Source organism: Lynx rufus, unplaced genomic scaffold (genome assembly GCF_022079265.1).
Source record: "Lynx rufus isolate CCGP_SWC_20201006 ecotype Redwood Valley unplaced genomic scaffold, mLynRuf1.p SCAF_22, whole genome shotgun sequence".
NCBI lineage: Eukaryota > Metazoa > Chordata > Mammalia > Carnivora > Felidae > Lynx > Lynx rufus.
In genome coordinates this window covers 17,968,358-17,990,357 of record NW_025814837.1, presented here as the reverse complement: position 1 = coordinate 17,990,357, position 22,000 = coordinate 17,968,358, and the positions used below count along the sequence as shown (strand labels likewise).

Here is a 22,000-nt window from a genome sequence, read left to right as displayed (position 1 = left end):
AAGCGCTCTCTGGTTCTCTCCTAGAAAACAGGATCAGCCTTTAAAGTTTTTTTTTTTTTTTTTCCAACGTTTATTTATTTTTGGGACAGAGAGAGACAGAGCATGAACGGGGGAGGGGCAGAGAGAGAGGGAGACACAGAATCGGAAACAGGCTCCAGGCTCTGAGCCATCAGCCCAGAGCCTGACGCGGGGCTCGAACTCACGGACCGTGAGATCGTGACCTGGCTGAAGTCGGACGCTTAACCGACTGCGCCACCCAGGCGCCCCAGGATCAGCCTTTAATAAAAAGAGAGTTCTTTGCAAGCGTGGCTTCCTTTAGAGGCTAGGGAAATGAGAAGTTAGGGAAATTGAAGTCTCAGAGCTCCAAACAAACAACACTTTGATGTGTACATCAGGGAGGTTGCCTGTTTGGCCTGCAGGGAGAAAGAGGGGGGTGGGCAGTCAGCAGGTGGTGGGTGAAGCAGGTCGGCCTGGGTCCACCTTCCCTTCCCACCCGCTGCCTGTTGCTGTGGGCTGGACACAAACCAAAAGGAGCAGTTCAACCCCCATTAAAAAGGAAAGGGACCAGCCCTGTAGTGAGGTGGGTGAGGTAGTCTGCACCCTGGCTCTCCTACCGTCTGGCTCTGGCCTGGGCGGTCCATCAAGCTCTCCGTCTCCGTAGCCCTGGTTGAGAGAAATTGAACCAGATCAATAGTTTTCAACATTGTGTTCCCTAGAGCTTCAAGGATCTCAGCAAGAGCCCTAGCAGCTCCATAAGCGGTTGATTTATTTTCCCCCAATCATATTTTTCTACCTAGATAGCTTACATATCTTAACATTTATATATCATATGTAAGTATTTTAACAGCGTGATTAAGTTGCAATTCACACCACCATCCATTTAAAGTATACTGTTCGGTGGGTTTAGCATATTCACTAAGTTGTGCAACTATCACCATTGTGTAATTAAAAAAAAATTTTAATGTTTATTTATTTTTGACAGAGCATGAGCAGGGGAGGAGCAGAGAGAGGGAGATACAGAATCTGAAGCAGGCTCCAGGCTCTGAGCTGTCAGCACAGAGCCCGATGCGGAGCTTGAACCCACAAACTGTGAGATCATTAACTGAGCCAAAGTCGGACACTTAGCTGACTGAGCCACCCAGGTGCCCACCATTGTATAATTTTAGAACATTTTCATCACCCCAAAAAAGAAACCCTGTGGCCATTAACAGCCACTCCCAATTCCCCCTACTTCCCACACCCAACCCTAGACAACCACTAATGTACTGTCTGGACAGATTTGCCTGTTCTGGGCAGTTCATATAAATTGGAATCCCACAATATGTGGTCTCTTGTGTCTTTCACTTAGCATCATGTTTTCAAGGTCCATCCATTTTGTAGCATGTGTCAGTACTTCATTCCTTTCTATTTTTTTTTTTATTTAAAAAAATTTTTAAGTTTATTTTAGAGGGAGAGAGAGAGCTGGGGAGAGGGGCAATGGGGGGGGGGGAGAGAGAGAGAAAGAGAGAGAGAGAGAGAATGAATCTTAAGCAGGCTCCACCCCGAGCATGGAGACAAACATGGGGCTTGATCCCATGACCCTGGAATCACGACCTGAGCCGAAACCAAGAGTCAGATGCTCAACTGACCGAGCCACCCAGGTGCTCCAGTTCTTCATTCCTTTTTATGGCTGTGTAATATTGCATCTTACTCATCCGTTCATCCGTTGTTGGACGTTTGGGTAGTTTTCACATCTTGGCTTTTGTAAATCATGCTGCTTTGAAGATTCACGTGCAAGTTTTTTGCATGGGTATGCTTTCGTTTCTCTTGGATTACATCTAGGAATGGAATTGCCACTTACATGGGGTAATTCTGTGTTTAACATTTTGAGGTATAATTTACGTTGTATAATATATACATACACAATAAAAGATGTACAGTGCATGTATATATATAGTTGTATATAATATATATTTAATATATGCATAATGTATAATATAAGTAGTTGTATATAAAATGTTTTTAAAAATTGCAGTAAGAGCACCTGGGTGGCTCAGTTGGTTAAGTGTCTGATTTTGGCTCAGGTCATGATCTCACAATTCATGGGTTCGAGCCCTGTATCAGACTCTGTGCTGACAGCTCAGAGTCTGGATCTGCTTCTGATTCCGTGTCTTCCTCTCTCTCTGCCCCTTCCCCGCTCGCGCTCTATCTCTCTCTCTCTCAAAAATAATAAAACATTAAAAAAAATTGTAGTAAAACATAAACTAATAGTGTTCTATAACCCTATCACATGGGTGACCATCTGTACATTAATTATGCATTAATTAATTTCTGCTGCCAGAGGAAGTTGATTTTTTTTGTAACTAAGCTTCACCTGCCACATCTTTTTTAGTTGAATTGGGTCCTGAGATTTTTAGAAATGGTTACCATAGGCACATACTTATCTGTGTCAATTGAGATTATCTCTGTACTGTACAACCAAGACCAAAGAAGCAAATTAGATGCTAAGATTGATCTTAAGAGTAGAAATGTCATCCATAATTCCTGGTTTCATATTGTTTGTACATCAAAATAGCTCTAATAGTGGTTGAGTTATAAGTACATTTTATATGGTCAATTTATAAAATTTATAATTTGTTTTATATTTTGGGATTTGACATAGATTCGTTTGAAAAAAATGTGCTGCTCAAAAGTTTGAACCTCAGTGATCTGACAAACTCTGAGGTCCCAGCTTTGGTTTTGGACCTCATTCCCATTATGGCTTTGGCTTCTGTTGGCTTGCCAAGGGTCTCGGGAAAGTCCCCCAGAGCGATGTTAATCTGACTCCCAGGAGCAGTTAAGATCCATCGTCGCCTCGCGTGGGCCACCTGTAGCTGCAAACAGTTGCCCCTGCTGTACTTAAGCATTTATTGAGTACTTACTATGACAAAGTAACATAGTTATTAAAGGGGTTTCAAAGAAGGGAAGACCTAGTTATGTGTCTTCAGGGTACTGGCAGTCTGGTTGGAGATACAGGGTGTAAAATAAGAATGAAATCATTCTACAAGTGTCTAGATAGGAGTATTTCCTAATACGGTGAAGATACCAAATGTAGGAATTCCGAAACAGTCAGGGGCAGCTTCACAGAGCAGGTGGTTCCGCACCTGTAGGATTTGGAAGGATGAAGAGCAGGTGAAGCAGATTCTGAGTTTTCTGTTGAACTAAGATTTGGTGACCCTTGAGGCATTCCTTGCTCCATAAACCTGTTATGAGGCCGACTCGGAAGTCCCCGGTTCCTCTCAGCTTCCATAAAGGGAGTAAACATCGTGGTGAAGGAGGAGCAGGCATTTTTAAAAAGCCTTCCAGAAAGGGATGAGATCACTTGGGCCCCTTGTTAGGAAAAAGGACGTAATTGCTTTGGAGCCGGGTGGACAAGGAAGCATCAATCTTTGTTTCCATAAACTGCTATTGAGCGTGGGCCGAGGTTAATCTGAAAAACTAGAAAATAAAGATTGATGAAACCCCATCAATCCTGAATTTGCTATAAATAATTGCATGCTGTTTCTGAGCTGTCAAAATCCATTTCTACTGAAGGCCCTTTGGAACAGGGAAAGGTCAAGCTGGAAACCAAGGGAGAAACTCAGGGGAGCGATTATGCTGGAAGGCAGCTTCCTAAAGGTCTTCTTAAATACTGATGTGGAAGTAACCAGCCTGCCTGACTTCCTGCTGGTTCTAATTAAGTTAGCTCCCGTTGACCTCTCACCTTTCCGGAACTGGGGCGCCTGGGAGAAGAGTGCACCTGTCGGCAGAGTTGGGCTTTCTCCTGGAGTGTGTGCACCCCAGCCTTTGTGCGGCAGACCCCACAGAGCCGGGCGTAGAGAGCCCTTATTTTGCTTTTGAATGGAAAATATGTAGGTATCTGGCTTAGAAAGTCTTTCGCCTGCATAGGCATTCTTGCAAAGGGATCAGTAAGTCCTCCTAGTGATTGGGAAAGAAAGGTGCGGTCACCCATGCCCAGGCCATTGTCAGCGTGGAGTATTTAAGAGAAGGCCCCGTCCTGAGTGCAGAGAAGAGGGTCTGGGATGAAACACACTTCCTGAAGAGGCTTGAGATGAGTGGAGGCCACGCGTCCATCAGACGCGATTCGGTGCTCGTGGGCCTTCAGAAGGCTCAGGAAATGGTTACGGTCAGCCTCTTTCTGAGGAAGCAACCCCAGCCTCTGCATCTGCACCCTCCTCTCCCATCTGAAGCCCTGCAGTGTTCCTGCACCTCTTCTGTTCTTCTGGTGTCAGAAGGAAATGCTGCACAAGTGTGCTTGCACACACACTTATGTGGTGCCAACCCCAGCCCCACCCATCTGGTCCAGCTCCTCCTGGAACCGACCCTCTCCGTCTTATTGGGGGCCTGTTTCCTGGCTCCTTTTATAGGCTCTTCCCTGACTTTGCCTCTATGTCTTGTGCTTACTTACCTGGTGGCCCATCCTGTTCAGCTCTGGTAAGGCATGTGTCTGAGAAATCCACTCTGAGTTTACCTTTTGACTCTCCCACTATAGTCTGGTTGCCTCTTCCCAGTTAAATCTCGGTTCTCCTTTGAGCTCACTCATGCCCTCCCTTGTCTCCCCCGTACTCTGTACCTAGTCTGTGCTGGCCTTAAACTCTGGACCGGGTGCTGGATTCCCAGTCACCCTTCCCACCTGGCTCAGGGAATCCCTTCTGCAGAGAACACCTGGATTTGAGGGGTTGAATTCTGAAGGCTATCCAGAACATATGTGAGTTGGCACTGTGCTTCTTGCACTGGTTACATTAGATTGACAGAGCTATTTTCTTCCAGGCTGAAGCCAACCCTTTTATTTTTGAGTCGTTTTCCATTGCTCGTGTCTCTTTCCCACCCTCAACCTGTCGGGGCTTGGTCCCCACTTGTCTCCCCACCACCCCCTCATTGGTATCCAGCATGTTTTGTAGCAAGGACAGCATCACTTATCTCAGCCACACAAACCCCAAACCTCTCTGGATCCTAATTTTTTTTTTTCTTTTCAACCTATAAGCCTGCTTTTGGTTTTTGCTTTTGCACATTTGGCCACCTTGTTCCCTCCAGCTGCAGGGCAAGGCCCCTCCCTTCCCTCCAGGATGAGGCTGGGCCCGGATTAGGATGCAGCACTGAAACCGAGCCTGTGGCCCTGGCTGGCCCCTTTATTTCCTGATACCTGGAGGATGTCCCAGGAGATTGGACCGGTGCCTTGCGGTAGCCAGTGTGCTGTGTCAGACTGCTGTCTTCTGACCTCCCTGTCCACTGTCTTTGTCAGGGCAGTTTGAACTTGTCCCCAGAGGGAATCATCGTGGATCTTCATACTGGGGAATGACATGATGGAAAGGGTGTTTTGTAAGATTAGGGTGGTGGTGGGCAGGGTGGACCCAGGCCTCTGAGGAGTGAATACCTGGCCGGTTACTAAATCCTGCCAACAGGTCTGTCTCCGAACAGCCCTAAATACCAAGATGACCTCACACCTTGGTTTTCCAGGATTTGTTGAGTTTGATGAGAGCTTTCAAGCGAAAGTAAACTCAGGCAAGCCCAGTGCCTTTGTATTCTCTGGAAACATTTAAAGTTGCTTTCTTGACCTGCGTATAAAAATGTAGAAACAGATCTTATTTGAACAAGCTGATTGCAACACTTAGTGGATGGATTTTAAAATTTGATTTTTGCCTGATTCATCAGCTACAAGCTTTAAAACATAGCCACTTTGAAAGTCCGTTTCCATTCTTCCTTTTCTTAAGATAATCTGTTTTCCTTCTTTTACAAGGAAGACTTCCATGATCTGCCGGGGGAGGGGGGTTGCATGTTTCTGTATCCCAGGTATGGGGTATGGATCTGGCTTTAGGCACACAAGCTATTATATTATGGGCAAAGGAGGTTTTTCCTTGCACAGGCAAGCCAACTGTGTGCCTTTTGCTCACAGGCATTGCAAGGACTGACTGGCCCAGTAGGGTGTTGGTGGATCACCCCAGCCTGGTGTCCGGGCCCAGCTAGTCTGCCACCGTGATGGCAGATTTCGTGGCTCTCCTCTGGGATTTCCTCCACAGTCTGACAGGCAGCCGTTGCCAGGTGAGCACGTAAGGGCCATGCTGAGTCCATCACCACCTTTGCTGCTGGACAATGCTTTAGATCCATGGAAAGCAGAATTAAGCATGGCTCTAAGAAACATGTCTTTGTGCTAAAGCTAAGGCCAATTTTGCTCTAAGACTATGGATGTAGCTTCTTTTAAGAGGTGACAGCTGACTTTTCTTTCTTCATCTGTGAACACATATGTATTGGTGGAGAAGGAGTTTGCTTCTTCACTGAGCACACTCTAATTTGACTTCTGCTAAAGGAGCATCTGGAATCTTGACTTTGACATTTGCCAAATCATGAACGAAATTATCATAACTTAGTTGCTGAATCTGGAGAGTAAGCTCATGATGTCGTGGTGTTAACAACTAAGAGCTATGTTAGAGAAATGAAGGGAGTGCATGTTAGAGGTGCACTTGGCTTTCAGAGAGCCTACTGTTCGAAAACCAGCATTTTCACAAAAGATATCAATGAAAGTGTAATTCTTGGATATATGGAGGTTCTTCTCCCTAGGGTTCCTTTAAGTAGTAGGCTCCCATAGTAAATAAGTTTACCAATTATAGATTTAGACTCTGCTTTCCAAGAACACCTTTTCTGCATGAGCTGAGCGCTATTTTTAGAACAAAAGAATATGTCTGTGATGTGGAGATACAAGAAAACAGGGTAGGATTTCAGGACATTTTACAGAGATTTTCTATCTGCTAAAAAGGTCAGCTAGTTTCTAGGCTAGTGGGCTCCCTGTCTTTTCTTGCTGGGCCCTAATTGGGCCCCTTGGAAGCTTTGAACTCTAAGTCCGAAAAGGAGACTAGGAGATGAAGGCTCCCGTAGTCTCTTGGTTGAAGTGGGACTTCATGTCCAGCCCTGTCTCCTTGCCCGCAGCCGGGTACCACCAGCTTTACCTGGGGAAGGGGGTCTGTATCCTGATAGTCTTCAGAGTTTTCTGAGACCCCAGAAATGTCTCAGACCACTGCTCCCACACCTGCAGGTTGACATTGTGAACCTGTGGACATCGGGATCAGGCCTCGAGGTGAGGTTGGAGCCCTGCTTCTTGCTTCCGCTGGTGGTCCTTGATCCCTCTCCTCCCATCTCTGCTGACCACCACCTTTCTTGCTTGCTGGTCCATAGCCAGAGAACAGGGTACCCAGCCCTAGGGATGGCTGCCCAGCCTGGGAGAGAATCCTGGATTCCCTATTGGCTCCCATTCTTCTATCCTGCTCAGATGCTGCAAGTGTCCCCAGTGATGGAGACAAATTGCAGCTTTATCCCAAGGCGGAGTGCTGTTCCCACTGCCCTTGCTTTTCCTTTCCACCCCTTGCTTTTCCTTTCCATGGTTTCAATCATTGACAAATCTTTATATTTACATTTATAATTAGATGTGGAACTAGCAAAGAGCCTGAGAGGATATACACCAGACTCTTGGGTTTTTTGTTTTTGTTTTTTTAATGCTTGTTTATTTTTGAGAGAGAGAGAGTGAGTGGGGGAGAGGCAGAGAGAGAGGGAGGCACAGAATGAGAATCAGGCTCCAGGCTCTGACCTGTCAGCACAGAGCCCAACGTGGGGCTTGAACTCATGAACTGTGAGATCAAGACCTGAGCCAAAGTCGGATGCTTAACTGACTGAGCCACCAGGCACCCCCACATACACCAGACGTATAAAGAGTGTCCTCTGGCCCTTGGGGTTTGCTTTTCATTTCTTAGTTTCTACTTCATACATTTCCTGATTTGATTTTTTTTTTTTTTTTACAGTGAGATATATTACTTTTATAGTCACAAAAGCAGTACAGATTCCACTTGGGAAAACGAATGTTTAATAAGCTCAAAGAGAAGAAACTCATTTTAAACATCACGTCTTCTACCTGCCAACTGCCCAGCTGTCCCTTCTCCCTTCCCACCGTCCCACTAGATGAGCGTCTGCTGTCTCCCTCTACTTCCTGTTGCAGTGAGGCATTGGGAAGCTTCCTGAGGGTGACTTCTGGCTTCTGTTGACCAGACTGGGAATTCATATATTGAATAGGAAGAGCCTACCAATAGTTGTGCATAGAAAAGCATTGAGTGGAAGGTCAGGTGCTTTCTGGGAAAAGTCCATAAGAACCCACCTGCCTGTTGATGGAGTTCGTCGTTGCATTCAGCCAGCCTGAACTGCGTACCTACTGTTTGCTGAACATGCTCCATCCCTAGGCCACAAAAGTGGTCCCTTCCCTAAGCCAGCCCATTGTCTAGTGTGGTTCAGTTTTGTCTGAGGGAGAGAGACAGACATAGGTAACAAAGCAAATAAATTACAAGTGTGCACATGTCTTGTGACCATGTTAATAGGTTATTTTTATGGTTGTTGTGTTTTTCCTTTTTTGGGTCATAATAACTGTCTGAACGGATCTGAGGTAGCCATGACCTCAGCTTGCCCATTAGTTGTGTAGCAGGTATCCGTGATGCCCTCACTTCTTCACACGTGTGAAGACATAACTGTGCCTGCCAGTGGCCCATCTTATAGCCAGGAAGGGGGCTCCTTACATGGGGGAAAACTGGAGCCACAGAGGAAATTGCCTTTTTGTTAGGATAGCATTGGTTGGCCCAGATGGCGTACGTCCCTTCTTGCTCTCAAAGCTCATGTTTTGATCTCAGATTTTTAACGGGCCCCAGGGTTCCGGTGGGCAGTCAAGGGAGAGAGCATTGATCCAGCCTTACTCCCTCATTTGACACTGAGCCTAAGGCCAGGGGCCACTTTCCTTGTCAAATGCTGGTCCTGTCAGTGTCACATGCTGTCCCCTGTGGTGCCCTCTGCCTGATGTTCACTTTTGGGCCAAGCTGCTTCTTCAGGTCACCCCATAGGGGGATTGGCCTTGATCATCTGGCCCAGGATGACCCTGCCTGGCCTCACTGATCAGCAGGGACAGCAGCGAGCCCAGAGTCCAGCTCTGGTGAGGTTCTTTGGGCAGTTGCCCCCCTGCCCACATCAGCGTTCTCTCTCTCTCTCTCTCTCTCTCTCTCTCTCTTTCTCTTTCTCTTTCTCTTTCTCTTTCTCTCTCTGAGATACTCTGCTAAGAAGAGATGGCCTTTTTCCAGAAGCTCTGATGAAGATGCCCCGGGCATGGCTCCCACCTTGCCCCTTACTCTCCTGGGGTCCCCAGAATCACTGCTGACTGGGCCGGCAATAGGTATGGCCAAGCCTTTGAGGATGGCCAGGCGGCTGGGCGCACTTACCCCACCCCATCAGTTTGTGTGGGTAGTCATTGCTCTTGCCCTGAAAGTGGAGCTGCTGACATTTTGTGCCTAAAAGACACTTTCAGAATCCTGGCCCTGGGTCTTCCCTTGTCCAGTCCCCTGTTAGCCTGGTCACTTGTTTTTCTGTGTGATATTTTTCTCTTCTCCCAGTGACCTTTCCTTAAGTTTTCAGTGTAAGTGGATTTATTATAACCAGCCCTGGGTCCCAGGAGCTCACAGTGACTTCCTCTGCAGTGAACCATCAGCCCTAATGATAAAGTGGATTAATTTGGTCCAGGTAGGTGTATCCAGATAGGCAGTCTTGTCATGAATTAGCATTTCCTTATCTAGACAGAGTCCAGCGTTCAAAAGATACTGGGGACTTTAGGGAGGCTGGCATGTACAGTCGTTGAATGTGAGCCACATTGGCCTCAAAAGTGTTAAGGGACAGTGTGGAAGGGCCCAAATCATAACCGTCAGACTGGGCAGGGAACCTTGAGTTCTGACGACTCGCCCTGAGGACCAGTCATGGACTCTTCCCATTCGACCACGTCCACACGTAATGCTTGGGCTCTTACTTAATGTCTACTTGCTTAAGAAGAAGGCCAAGTATTCTTTTTCAGTCATTAAAACCTGCAAAGACCCCTGCTTGTTAACTGTGCCTGATGAGGAGGAGTTTGCATGGTAATGGACTTAGTTTATGAGGCAGATTGCAGGGTGAAAAGTGCCTGGTGAAGCTTGGCCACCTTCCCTAAGCTTTCTCTTCCATTTCAGGCTTCCGGAGATAGAAAGCAAAGGGGGAGGTTATTACATACCTTGAAAGGATCTAACAAGGGGCAGAGATGAGCACTGCTGGGTTAACACCACAGGGCATGCCCTCATGGCAGTGAACAAAGGCTTATTTTATGTGGGAAGGGCAGGCACTGCATTTTTGTTTTCATGGTGCCTTTTGACCATAATGTTCTTTGCAGACTCTGTGTGTCCATCTCAAAGAATACAGTTGACCCTAGGGGCGCCTGGTGGCTCAGTCGGTTGAGTGTCAACTCTTGATTTCTGCTCAGGTCATGATCGCAGGGTCATGGGATTGAGCCCTATGTTCCATGCTCAGCGCAGAGCCTGCTTAAGATTCATTCTCTCTCTCTCTCTCTCTCTCTTCCTTTCTTGCTCTCTCTTTCTCTGTCCCCCTCTCCTTCTGCTGCCTCCCCTGGCCTTCTGCCCTTGTCCTTATCTGTTCTCTCTCTTAAAAAAAAACAAACAGTTGACCCTAAACAACATGGGGGTTTAGGGGCACTGCCCCCCCCTTCCCCCGCCCCTGTGCACAGTGGAAGATTTGTTATGTTATTCTTTACTCCCCCCAAACCACTAATAGCCTATTGGTGACTGAAGCCTTACTGATAACAAATAGTCGACTAACACATATTTTGAATGCTATATGCATTATATACTGTATTATAATAAAGGAAGCTAGAGACAAGAAAATGTTACAACCATAAGGAAGAGAAAATGCACTTACAGTACCGTTTGGTGTTTATCAAAGAAACTTCACATGTAAGTGGACCTGCACAGTCAGTCCTGTGGTGTTCAAGGGTCAAGTGCAGATTGTTTGGTCCCATTCATGAAGAAGGGAGTCACATCCACTGAATTTAGAGGAACAAGTACGTATCTGGGTTTGGGGATTTTTTTTTCCCCTTTAAGGAATCCAGACCTTAAATTCCTGTGTGTGTGTGTGTGTGTGTGTGTGTGTGTGTGTGTGTGTGAGAGAGAGAGAGAGAGAGAGAGAGAGAGAGAGAGAGAGAGAGAGAGAAACTATACCTGTTCAGCTCATGAAGAGAATATCAAATGTATTGACTTTTAAAAAACAAATCCTGGGCACATGGCTGGCTCAGTCAGTAGAGCATGCGACTCTTGATCTTGGGATTGTGAATTCAAGCTCCATGTTGGGCATACAGATTACTTTTTAAAAATCCTCATAAATGTATGGAAAGATCTATTTGAATTTGGTTATTTTTCAAATAAGCACCTTTCTTTTCTGGTATAGGAAGAGCTGCAGGCAGCTTTTTGATAGGGAAATTATCAGATTGTGTGCTTTTGTGAACGGACCTATCTTTCCAGGGTGAACACCCTGGTCTCAATGTTGGACGAGAGCCTGTGGGGTCCCAGTTGCCCACAAGGGTCTCGTGTATTCACCATGGGATTCACTTGGCATTTGCAGCTGGAGTGCTGGCCATGGCGTTCTTGGAGAGCATGGGAGGCAGCCCCAAATGCTGGAGGAGATTGAGGGGTTATTAATGAAATTCCTTGGAGGTTGTTCCATGGATTCCCCCTTGAATATGAGCTCCTTGAGGACAGGAGTCCAGCCTGGGTCTGCTCTGTGTTCCCCACAGGTCAGGCTCATAGTTTGTGTGGGTCAGCACAGGGTATGTTGAGAAAATGCACAAGCCTGGCCTTTGCTGGGGCCTTGGGTTGTATCTTTGCTCCCCAAGGAGCCAACCCCAGAACTTCTCAGTGGACCTCTGTTAGGATAATTGTAGGAGGGGAGGAGGCTTTGAGGTTGCTCTGTCACTCACCCTGGTTGTAGATTGTGCAGAACATGAAAATGTCTATTTACTGGCCGTCTGAAAATGCTCTTCCACAAAAGAAGGCTTAGAGTGTAACAGAATTTGTTGAGATTTCCAGGATCTGAAACCTATACTTTATTTCTGCCTGTGGATGTAAATTAGGTCTAATGACAATTTAGGTGTGCATACTTAAGTTAATATTTGACTTTTGATTTAAAAAGTCAGAACATTATCCAGAGATCAACAGACTAAACATTTCAGTGACTCCCTTCTAGCTGTGGAGGAGAATACTGGTGTTAAGTGAGAAGGTTGGGGGTGCTGATTTTATAGATGACCAATGCATCAGCAAAGGTGCCATGTAGTTATGCTTAGAGGGTATAGGTAGGTGTTGAAGGAGCATGTGCTGCGCGTGGGCTCAGGCACAAGGCATTTTGAGTGCCCCGGCTACTGACTGGGGTTGGAGGAGGGGCCAGAGCTAGGACAGCCAGCCTAATCCTAGACAGTTGGGCTGGGGTGAGGGAATGGTGGGGGAGGTGCCAGGTCAGAGTGCAGCCTCAGTGGGGGGAACTGGCGTGTCATGAAAAACCCAGTAGCGGGGTGCCTGGGTGGTTCTTTTGGTTGAGTGTCCAACTTTGGCTCAGGTCATGATCTCAGGGTTCACAAGTTCAAGCCCCGTGTCGGGCTCTGTGCTGTCAGCTCGGAGTCTGGAGCCTGTTTCGGTTTCTGTGTCTCCCTGTCTTTCTGCCTCTCCCCCACTCGCACTGTCTCTTTCTCAAAAAAAAAAAAAAAAAAAAGTAGCTACTGATCATGTTTTGTCCTGTGCCAGGGACTCTCTGTTTCTTAGTTATTCTCCTTTTCCTATTTCATAGATGAGGAAACTGAGTCTCAAAGATTAAGGACTTTTCTAAATATCCAAAGCCCCTGAACCCCAGGACTGAAGTCTGAGTTTGTCTGACTCAGAGTGCATGGTCCTTGTGGAAGTCCACCTGCCTCTGGATGGGGAATGCGGGGGGCCCGATCCCCGAGAGCTGTGATGTGGGGGGGTATGACTGACTGGGTATCTGCCCTATACCAGCCTGGGACTCTGTACCAAGCAGATTTAGTACCCAGAAGGGCTGTGCTTCAACTAAAGGTCCAGGTATGTCAAAACCACAGCTGCAAGGTGTTGTCACAGGGGCCCTGGGATAGCTGAGTCCCTGCAGTTATGGGGCTGCGCACAACAGTCCCCCTTACTAATGAATTGGCCACTTATAAACTATAAAATCCGTTCCCATCCCCCTCAGCACCTGTGGACTCTCTCAGGTAAGATCATTGTCTCCTCACAACCATTGCCTCAGGTCTGGGCTGACTGTTAGAAATCTGGGAATACGATGGAAATGGAAATTTACTGTAAGTCAATTGCAGAGTGACACTGCAGATCTTGCAAAAGGTCCAGTGTGTCGGGAAGACACTGAAGGTAGCGTTATAGAACTCTTGGTGCTCCCACACGGACAAATGAAGGTCTGAGAGAATGCCCGCTTACTGTTGAAGAGCAAAGACTGTTCTAGATGACTGCTTTAGAAAGGATTTGATACCAAAACATTAAGAAAGGTTCTTCAAAAATTGATGAAGCCCTTGAATAGTTGGCAAAAATGACCTTTCTGATTATCTTATTAAAAGTAAAACATAAAGCGAAATGTAGTTGTTCAGAAAAAGTACACACAAGACAGAAGTTAAAACATGTTTCATTTTTTGTTCTTTAGGACAAATTAGAACATGGTTATAACTGCATGTTCTTAACCTAATTTTATCAAATGTATTATAAAATAGGCTTATCCTTCTCATTTTAGTCCCTTTTTTTCAAAGTAAAGACCCAATCGGATTTTTTCTATCCACCCTCCTCAGCCAAACCATTTATTATGAAATGATGGTCTTTGTTCAAATGGATTGATTGTAAAGTTACCAGCCACCATGCAACCCTGGTCCCTATACCAGATATTCTGTTAACTAGGACCTGTTCTTATTTTAATCTGGCAAAAGAAACTAGATTAAGGAGGTTTTAGCAGATGGTTTGCAATTCTTTAGCAGCCCGGAAGAGTCCATATCTTGCCTAATCGTGCCCTGATATCTATTCTTACTGGTGTGTGAGAAACTCTCCTAAAGGAGTAATGTCTTCCAGAGATCACAACTTTTTTTTTTTTTATCACATCCTAATGATTTTCAGATTTTATTTAATATGACTTTAAAATTTAGTATTTATCAGTTAACCTGGTTCAGACCACTGATATTTGAATACTTAACAGTATTATCTAATGCTTTAGAAAAACTGCACACAGTATCCAAGTTATATACTATAAGAGGCACCTTGTCTTTTTTGAGGGAATCCTAGCATAAAAGGATCACCTTCCCTGATCACCACAAAGCGGCCCTATTAACCAGGGAGAATGCTCAGAACTCAGCAAGGCAAGATGGGCTTGGCATTCAGGGTGCAGGCTGGGAACATGGCAGCCTCTTTAAGATAGCTCGTGTCAAGTCTTTTTTTTTTATTTTTTAGAACAGTTTCAGGTTTACAGAAATGTGTGATCCATTTTACAATGCGGTTTTAACTCCTAGGTTTTTCCCTCTCTCTGTAGACGTCGCCTCATTTCCCAGAGATCATCCTTGGAAACCCTGGAAGATATTGAGGAGAATGCCCCTCTACGGAGGTAAGTTTTTACTGTTGCATGTAAATGGCCTGCATTACAATACAGCAGTTTGATTTTTTTTTTTTTTTGTCCTTAATCTACAGAATTAAAATTTTAAAATAATGGCCTCATCTCCAGACTCATAGTTTGGAAATCCCAACCCTGAGGACCATTAGGGCACTATTAAATCTCAGTTATGTATTGGAAAAGCGCAGTTTGCATGTGGATTTGGGTGCTGTTTGCTTTTCAATTTGAAAGCTGCTGCTTGATGAAGACGAGCCCATTATTGTCTCAGCTTTCTTAGGTTCAGTGACACAGTAATCAAGTCCTGGACTTCATTAGCAAGTGCCATCAGTAGTTGCTGGGGAAACTCCATTAGGATCGCCCTGGGGGCTTCTTTGGGGCTGAAAGTGATTTTTCCATTGGGATTAGAAAGGTGCTTGCGAGGCATCTGTGTTTGGGTGACGGCAGTTGCTGAGCTGTGCCAGGCCTCTGGCAGCTTTCCTTCCTCTAATCCTGCACCTTACCACCAACCCCCTTCTGTGCCTTGGTCCCCCTGGCCCTTGTCAGTGAAGGAGCCGGTATTCACACAGGACTTCTCCTTTAGTCTTTGCGGCAGGGGAGCTAGGTTGGCCTGCTCCCGAAGGAGGTGAGGCAGCCTAGAACACGGTGGCTTCACGGGGCATGCGCCAAGGTTTCACGGGGCATGCGTGGCTGATGGCGCAGAGGGAGGCCCGCGGGAGAACGTGTGTTCCCATTGGCTCTCACCAGCTTCCGGAATCCATGTCTGCGTACCTTGTGCTTTAGGCCCTGGCTACGGCTGGGGAGTGCGGGCATTTGGGAGGGTGCCGGCATAGGTCTCACCCTGGAGCCGTTCCCTTTCCCGCCGGAGGTTTCACTCCCGGGTTAGTCCTGTCCACAGACCTCCTGGATGGAATGTGGAGCATAGACAGGTGGGGGGATCTGATCGAAAGTATTGGGTGACTGTGAGTCTCGCCGGTGATGTCATCCCAAAGAGAAAGTCCGGGCCACTTTTGAAGTCTTTCTGAAAACGTACGTAACCTCTGGGATCATCGTAGGGTGAGCGTGTGGCTGTGGGATTAATGTGGCTTGGGTGCAAGTGTTCTTCTATCCCTTACTATTAAATGTTGAGAGAAGCTCTTTCCTGAAGTAGCCGTACAAAAAGCTGCATGAAAAGTCCACTTAAGGAGCTGGCTCTGGTCCAGAGTAATCCTCGAGAGTGGAGGAGAGAGGTTCTCAGGTGGCACTGAGCGGCTTTGGCATTTGGGCAGGTAAGGTCACTCCTGCCACAAACGGGAAATCAATGAATAGCACTAAAAAGCTCCTGGTATTTCTAGAGGCTGTGAGAAGCCTTGGTTAAAGCAGTGTGATAGCTGTGAGTTAAGGAAAACCAGGTAAAAAAAATGTTACTGCATCCTTGGGGATTCCAGGTGGTTACAGCAGGGGTGGGGGAGGGCGAGGAGGAACTACGTGCTGTATTTCTGGTCACGTGTCACGTTTCTGGTCACATGCCGCTTGGTCACCTCTGTACCCTCCTCTCAGAATCTCTCAGGCTGATCCTCTGCCCTCTACCCCTCAGCCCTACCATACCACGTTTGAGCATACTGAAAAGGGCTTATCTGCCTTAACTATAACTTTATCCAATGCTTACTTATAGAATACTATACTTAAATTCCAAAAAGTCTCATGTAAATATAAAATTTAAAAAACAAGTCTGAAACCAAAGGAATTTGGGCAGTTTGAGAAGGCTTTATTTTCCCTATTAGACTTTTCTGAACTTAAAAAAAGTTCTAATATTTACTTAGAAATGATGAACACTGGGTGATGTATGGACTTGTTGAATCAGTATATTGTACACCTGAAACTAATATAACACTGTTAATTATACTAGAATTAAAAATAATAACTACCTTAGAAATGTACTTATTCCTAGGAAGTAAAGTTGACATGGTATAGAAGGGATGTTAGTTTGGGAGTCAGGGGGCCTGAATTCTTGGTCTGATCCTTCTACTAGCTGGTTATGGCCTTGGACATTTTATTTAGCTTCTCTGGGGCCTCAGTTTTCCCATCTGTAAAATGGGAAGGGAGGGGAAATTGATCTCTAAGGTCCTCTCCAGCTCCCAGTTTTGTGAAATGAATGTACCAGCAATGACACTGAACTGTTTTGGGAACTGTGGGGGTGGAAGGCTATTAGCCCAACTTGCTTTTAAACTCAGCACATTGAACAAATGGCTGCAAGGCATCTATTAAAAACCTTTTGCATAATTAAGTGTATCCTGTAATCAGTGCTAACAAGAAAGAGCTAATCTTTCATTAAATTAGTTTTTAATTTAATTCTATCCTAATTTAATTTTGCATCACTTAAAATGTATGTTTTTAAATGGGTACTGAAATTAATTCGTTCTTTGCTTAACCTGCCACAAGCTGAGTGCTTAGTCTTCCAGTTTCCTTGGCAATTGTTGCTAATGCCACAGTTCTCTTTTAAAGCATTTCTTAGATTCTCTGGTGGTTGAGTTGAATGCTTTAAAAAAAAATGCATGACAACAAACAACTTGCTGAAGGAGAGGCTGGATTAATAGCATATTCCCTTATAATCATGTGCTGATATGTTATCTTTTTCAAAGGCTTGCTTGTCTCTGGCACATCAGTTTGCTAGTAAGTTAGGGTCCTGCACCTACCTAGAATGAATTAAGCATTCACAGAGTATTTAGACTGAGGAGTTTTCCGCCTGCCTGGTGGTTACCTGGTATTCCAGTATTAAGGACTTGGGACATTGCTACGAGGTGCCCAGAAAAACCTCAGTTCAGTGGGCAAATTTGGCAGCTGTCTCCACCTGCTCCTATTTTTCAGCCTGTCTCAGTTGGCTACTGCACCATAAAGTGTTAACTGACGCCCCCTCCCTTCCCTGAGAGTGGCAAAACCACCTGTGGCCCTTTTGCCACCTTCCAGTTCTAGCAGAAGATGGGGGGGGTAGTTTGTGTTCCAGCCTGAAGGGTAACAAACAGCTCTTCTTTTTGCAGGCATGGGAGGCAGAGAGAAGCTCAGGTCTTCTGTCTTCTGGGCTGGGCTGGGTACCAGCTTCCTGCTGCTGGGGGCAGGAGTACCTATCCACTACCACCACAGTCTAGCTCTTGGCTCACTGCCCTCCGTCTGGGTGGCTCAGGAGGCTCTCCTTTTTGGGAGGAAGCAGGGTAAGGGTGTGAGGACACTCCTGGATACTTAGGCCCTATCCAGAAACCAAAGGAAGCATAACCTTCTGCTTTCAGAGATTCTCCTCTCTCCAGTGGCTATGTCTCTAGAATCTTCTGCAGTGTGTGTGAGAGACAATTGGGGACCTTGGGTGGGCTGCAGCCTCAAAGAGTCATTTTGGAGATAGAACTGAGGCAGTTTAGGGTCCTGGGTCTGCTTCCGGGAAGCCGCCCAAAGAAGGCAGAGTGAGGTTCCATGCCCTTGAACATCAGTAAGACTAAATCTAACTTTGGAACCCTGGATTAGGAAGGGGTTGATGGGTGCCGTCTATTCAAACCCTGCCTGAAGGCCACAGGAAGCATCTACTAAATACAGGTCTTTAAAAGAATCCGTCTTAAACCAAAAATTCAGGACCCTTAGTCACAGCTGCAATTTTAAGAATATAGGAAGCAAATAATAACAAAATATGCATCCTTTGTAGCTAATGGTTGGTTAATCACAGCACTGAAATTTGTGTATGAATATTTACATGTGTATACACGCATATGAATGTGAATGCTTGTATTTGAATGTGTCAATGCTTGTGTTTGAATGTGTCACTTGACAGTTTATGACTCTCTCCTATGTATTATTAACATTTCATTCTCACAACAACGCCAGGAAGGATCTGAAATATTACTAGTGATAGGTCAGGGTGTCGGAATTGGTAGTGAGTTTGGGGCTGAAGGAAGGGAAGACTGGTTTCTGAAGTGTCTTGCAGGGCCACACAGGCTCTGAGCATGGTCCACGGACCCTGCCTTGATGTAGTGGACATGATTTGAAGGGAGGCTTTCCTTCGTGAAAGCTACCAGATATCTGATCTGATGTCTCTGCTTTAGCCTGTACTGCATTCACTTCAGTATGATTTTTTTTTTCCTTCAAATTAAATGGAAAAAAAAAAATCATTCTCAGCACTCTCAGGGAATGGCTTTTAGGAAGACTGGCCCTTACTAGAGGCTGGCTAAGGGGGCTTGGAGGGATGTACACCTGAGGTCTGGACTGGGGACAACACCCAGTTTCCTTGAGCTGGGCCCTTAGAGTGGGTATGCAGGTCTGCTAGCTTGCCCGCTCCCCAGTCCTGTACCCTAGCCCGTCCCCACATCCCACCTGCGCTCAACTGTACATCCTTGTTGGGTTATCTTGTTAGTCTTACCTGAAGCCTCAAAGTTCAGAACTGACTAAACTTAGCTGGTGGCCCCAGCCCAGACCTCAGTGTGGCTTTGGGAAGCCAGGCACTGCTACTCCAAAACTCATTCTTGAAGCATAAGGTCCCAGGTACCCAGGCCCCATGGCAGGAGCCAGCCCTTGGGACCCATGGTCAGAAAGGCTTGAGTAAGACAAAAATTTTGGTAGCAAAAACCCAAATAGAAATATCACAGCTCCCTTTCTCAAGACAAGACCAAATTTCAAACTCCTGTTTGTTGATTTTTTTTTTTTTTATTGCTGTTTTGCTTCTTGCAGTTGCCAGGTGAACTTTGAAAAATAGACAAATAAGCTCTTTTTAGCCTGTGGGTCAGTTCTGTTAGTCCTGTAGTGCAAGCAAATGCCGTATATTCCAGGAAAAAGGTAATTGGAATTCAAGTCATTTTGTTCAACAAATATTCATTTACAATTTATCTTGAAAACAGAAAGAAAGAAAGGAAACGGCCACTAGCTGGGCCGCTGCTTCCAGGCATAGTCAAGTTAAGCATTGAAGCAGCTGTCCAGGTGGCTCAGGGTAGAGTCCTGCTACAGAAGAAAAATGATTTGGTGTTGTTTTTAAACTGAATTTTCCAATGTTTTTCTTCCCCCTCTAAATTCTTTAAATTTACCATTTTCAGTTCCCATTACTGTTGTTGATACAGGAGAATTCTTTTTAAGATGACAAGAAAGAATAATGACTTTGGAATCCGTGTAGGTTATGTTATTGTAACTGAGGACAATAGTTTTCATTAGCTGGCTTTCCAGAGACCCATATAAATTATCATCAGGATTATCAAGGAAGTTGTCTTTCGTTGTTTTTTTGTTTTTTGTTTTTTTTTTAAAGCTTCCTTGCTTCCAGCCGTATTGTCCTCATTATCCTCAGGGATGATTCAAACCATTTGTCTGGTCTTCCTTCCTGTCTTTGTGTGGAGATGTCTCAGCTGTCCTGCAGGCAACTGACCGGGTTTTTGAAATGACTTTATTTTTCAGATGTCGAACTCTCTCAGGTTCGCCCAGACCAAAGAACTTTAAGAAGATTCATTTTATCAAGAACATGCGGCAGCACGATACCAGGAATGGCAGGTACCACTGTGACAGAAGCTGCCCCACCAGCCTCCCTGTTGTGGGAGGGGAGGGAGGGTCTGGTGTGGATGGGAGGAGGGGGCCGTTTAAATGGCCAGAGCTCCGCAAAGAGAAACCCACACTGTTAAGATGAACAGGACTTCATGGAACCTTCCCAGACTCTTTTCTAACCCCCTCCCACCAGAAGTCTATAAAAAATAATGCTGCTTGATAGCGCCCAAAAGCTTGGTGAGAGTTTTAGGTTAACCGCAAATGGAATATTAAATAGTACTCAAATATATTTTTATAGAAAACTGAAGAGGAAAAAGTTGCTTTTTTTTCTTTTTCTGCTTTGTTGGGCTTTGTTTTCTTTCTTTCTTTTTTTTTTTTTTTCATGAGGGCTACATGCTCTGGTCAGTAAATAATCCCATCAGATCTGTGCCTGAACTTGGTTTTGGTGCTAACTTTGCTGACTGTCTTTAGGAAAGCAGAATGACAACTTTGCCAGCAGATTCTTTTTGGGCGCTGATTCGAATGCCTGGCCCTGCTGACATCTGGAGCACATGTTTCTCCAGCTCTTCCATTGCTCTTTTGGAAAGTACTATTAAATGAAAATTACCGTAATTGAAATTCATATAACCTTGGTATTAAAATTCCCGCAACAAATAGAGCAGAATCCTTGTTGCTGGCATGCTTATGACTGAATAGCCACGTCCGTTCATGGGAGCCTGACAACAGCATGGAGACAGAGCCCCATAACTCTCGGGGTCCCTCATGCCCTGTACCTTTTAGGAATGTCTCCCTCCCACTGACCCATGACCTGGAGAGTGGTTTCTCTTGAATGGGAGAGTTAGAGATATCGCCTCAGCAGAGGTCCTGCCACAAAGACCATTTTGTGTTATTGCCTCCTGATATACAGAAAACTGTATGGGCCCCGCTAATCTCTAATCCATACCAAGTGCAAATTGGTAAACAAGTCTGTAGTTAGACTCGTGGAATGACTAAGGCCCAGCATACTTGCCTGTTATTTGGTATAAAAAACACTGTATAACCCCCAAAATAACACTGATGATTACAGTTTTTAAAGACTTGTTTTCTTGAAGTTAATATCTGATTTTTTAAACCGACTTAAATAGGGAACATAATTTTACAGCTCTTCCGTGATTTCAGAATAGCAGAACTGCGCTCTTTCATCAAATAATGTTTACGTAGTTAGTGTATATTCTTATTTTAAATAGAGCTTTTAGTGAAAATATACCCGGCTGTCCTCTGTTGCAGAGATTGCTCTGAATTTCTCTCACTGCATCTCACCCTCCCTCACGCTTACTGGGCTTTATTCCTTTGACCATAGCGTTTTATTCTTCCTTTGAGGCTCTTAACTTAAACCTCACTCATGCCATTTTTAGTATAATTGCTCATTGTTTATTTACATTTGTGTTCTTTTCATAATCTCTTTAACCATAAAATAAACAGATAGCCTTTAATTCCTAAATCCAGTCAAGACCAAGCCAAAGGAGTGTGCCAAACGGATAGGATAGCCTTCCCCATCTCTCAAGGTGGGGATGCTGTCGAGGTCACAGAGGCAGCTGACCACCTGGCCTGGTGGGGTAGTGACAGGACGTAGTTAATAAAATGTGTGGGCCAATGGGACTGCCAGCGCACATGACAGAGCCGGCCTTCCCGGCACACCCTTGACCCGGGAACAACATAAACAGTCCAGAAAGCATTCAGTTGCTAGCAGTTTTGCTGGGGAATTTTCAGAGGGAGCCAGGAAGGATTATTAGCTTATCTGAAGATCTGAGAACTGGAATTGATGGCAGGAAAGCAAGCTGAGAGCTGTTGTGGGGCCACAGGCTGTGGTCTGTGCCACGGCCGGTTGTATCTGCGCAGGTAAGAGCTGCTTTTCCTGTGCCAGAGGAAGATGAAAGGGCTGCAGGTGCTCTCCTTCCGTCCTCTGTGTTTTTAGCAAGGGTGTATCAACCTTAGATGGATGAAAGAAAGAACTGGAGAGGACACCAGGAAGATAATA

At 45.4% G+C, this 22,000-nt stretch overlaps 1 protein-coding gene across 1 annotated transcript in view; it reads left to right on the top strand.

Moving 5' to 3' along the window:
- Nucleotides 1–22,000, top strand: part of CABLES1 (Cdk5 and Abl enzyme substrate 1) — a 113,492-nt gene that overhangs the window by 32,590 nt on the left and 58,902 nt on the right. Inside the window, exons 2-3 of the mRNA XM_047087043.1 lie at nt 14,428–14,499; nt 19,900–19,992. Of these exons, the coding sequence (XP_046942999.1) occupies nt 14,428–14,499; nt 19,900–19,992 (165 nt within the window). The remainder of the gene's footprint in view (nt 1–14,427; nt 14,500–19,899; nt 19,993–22,000) is intronic.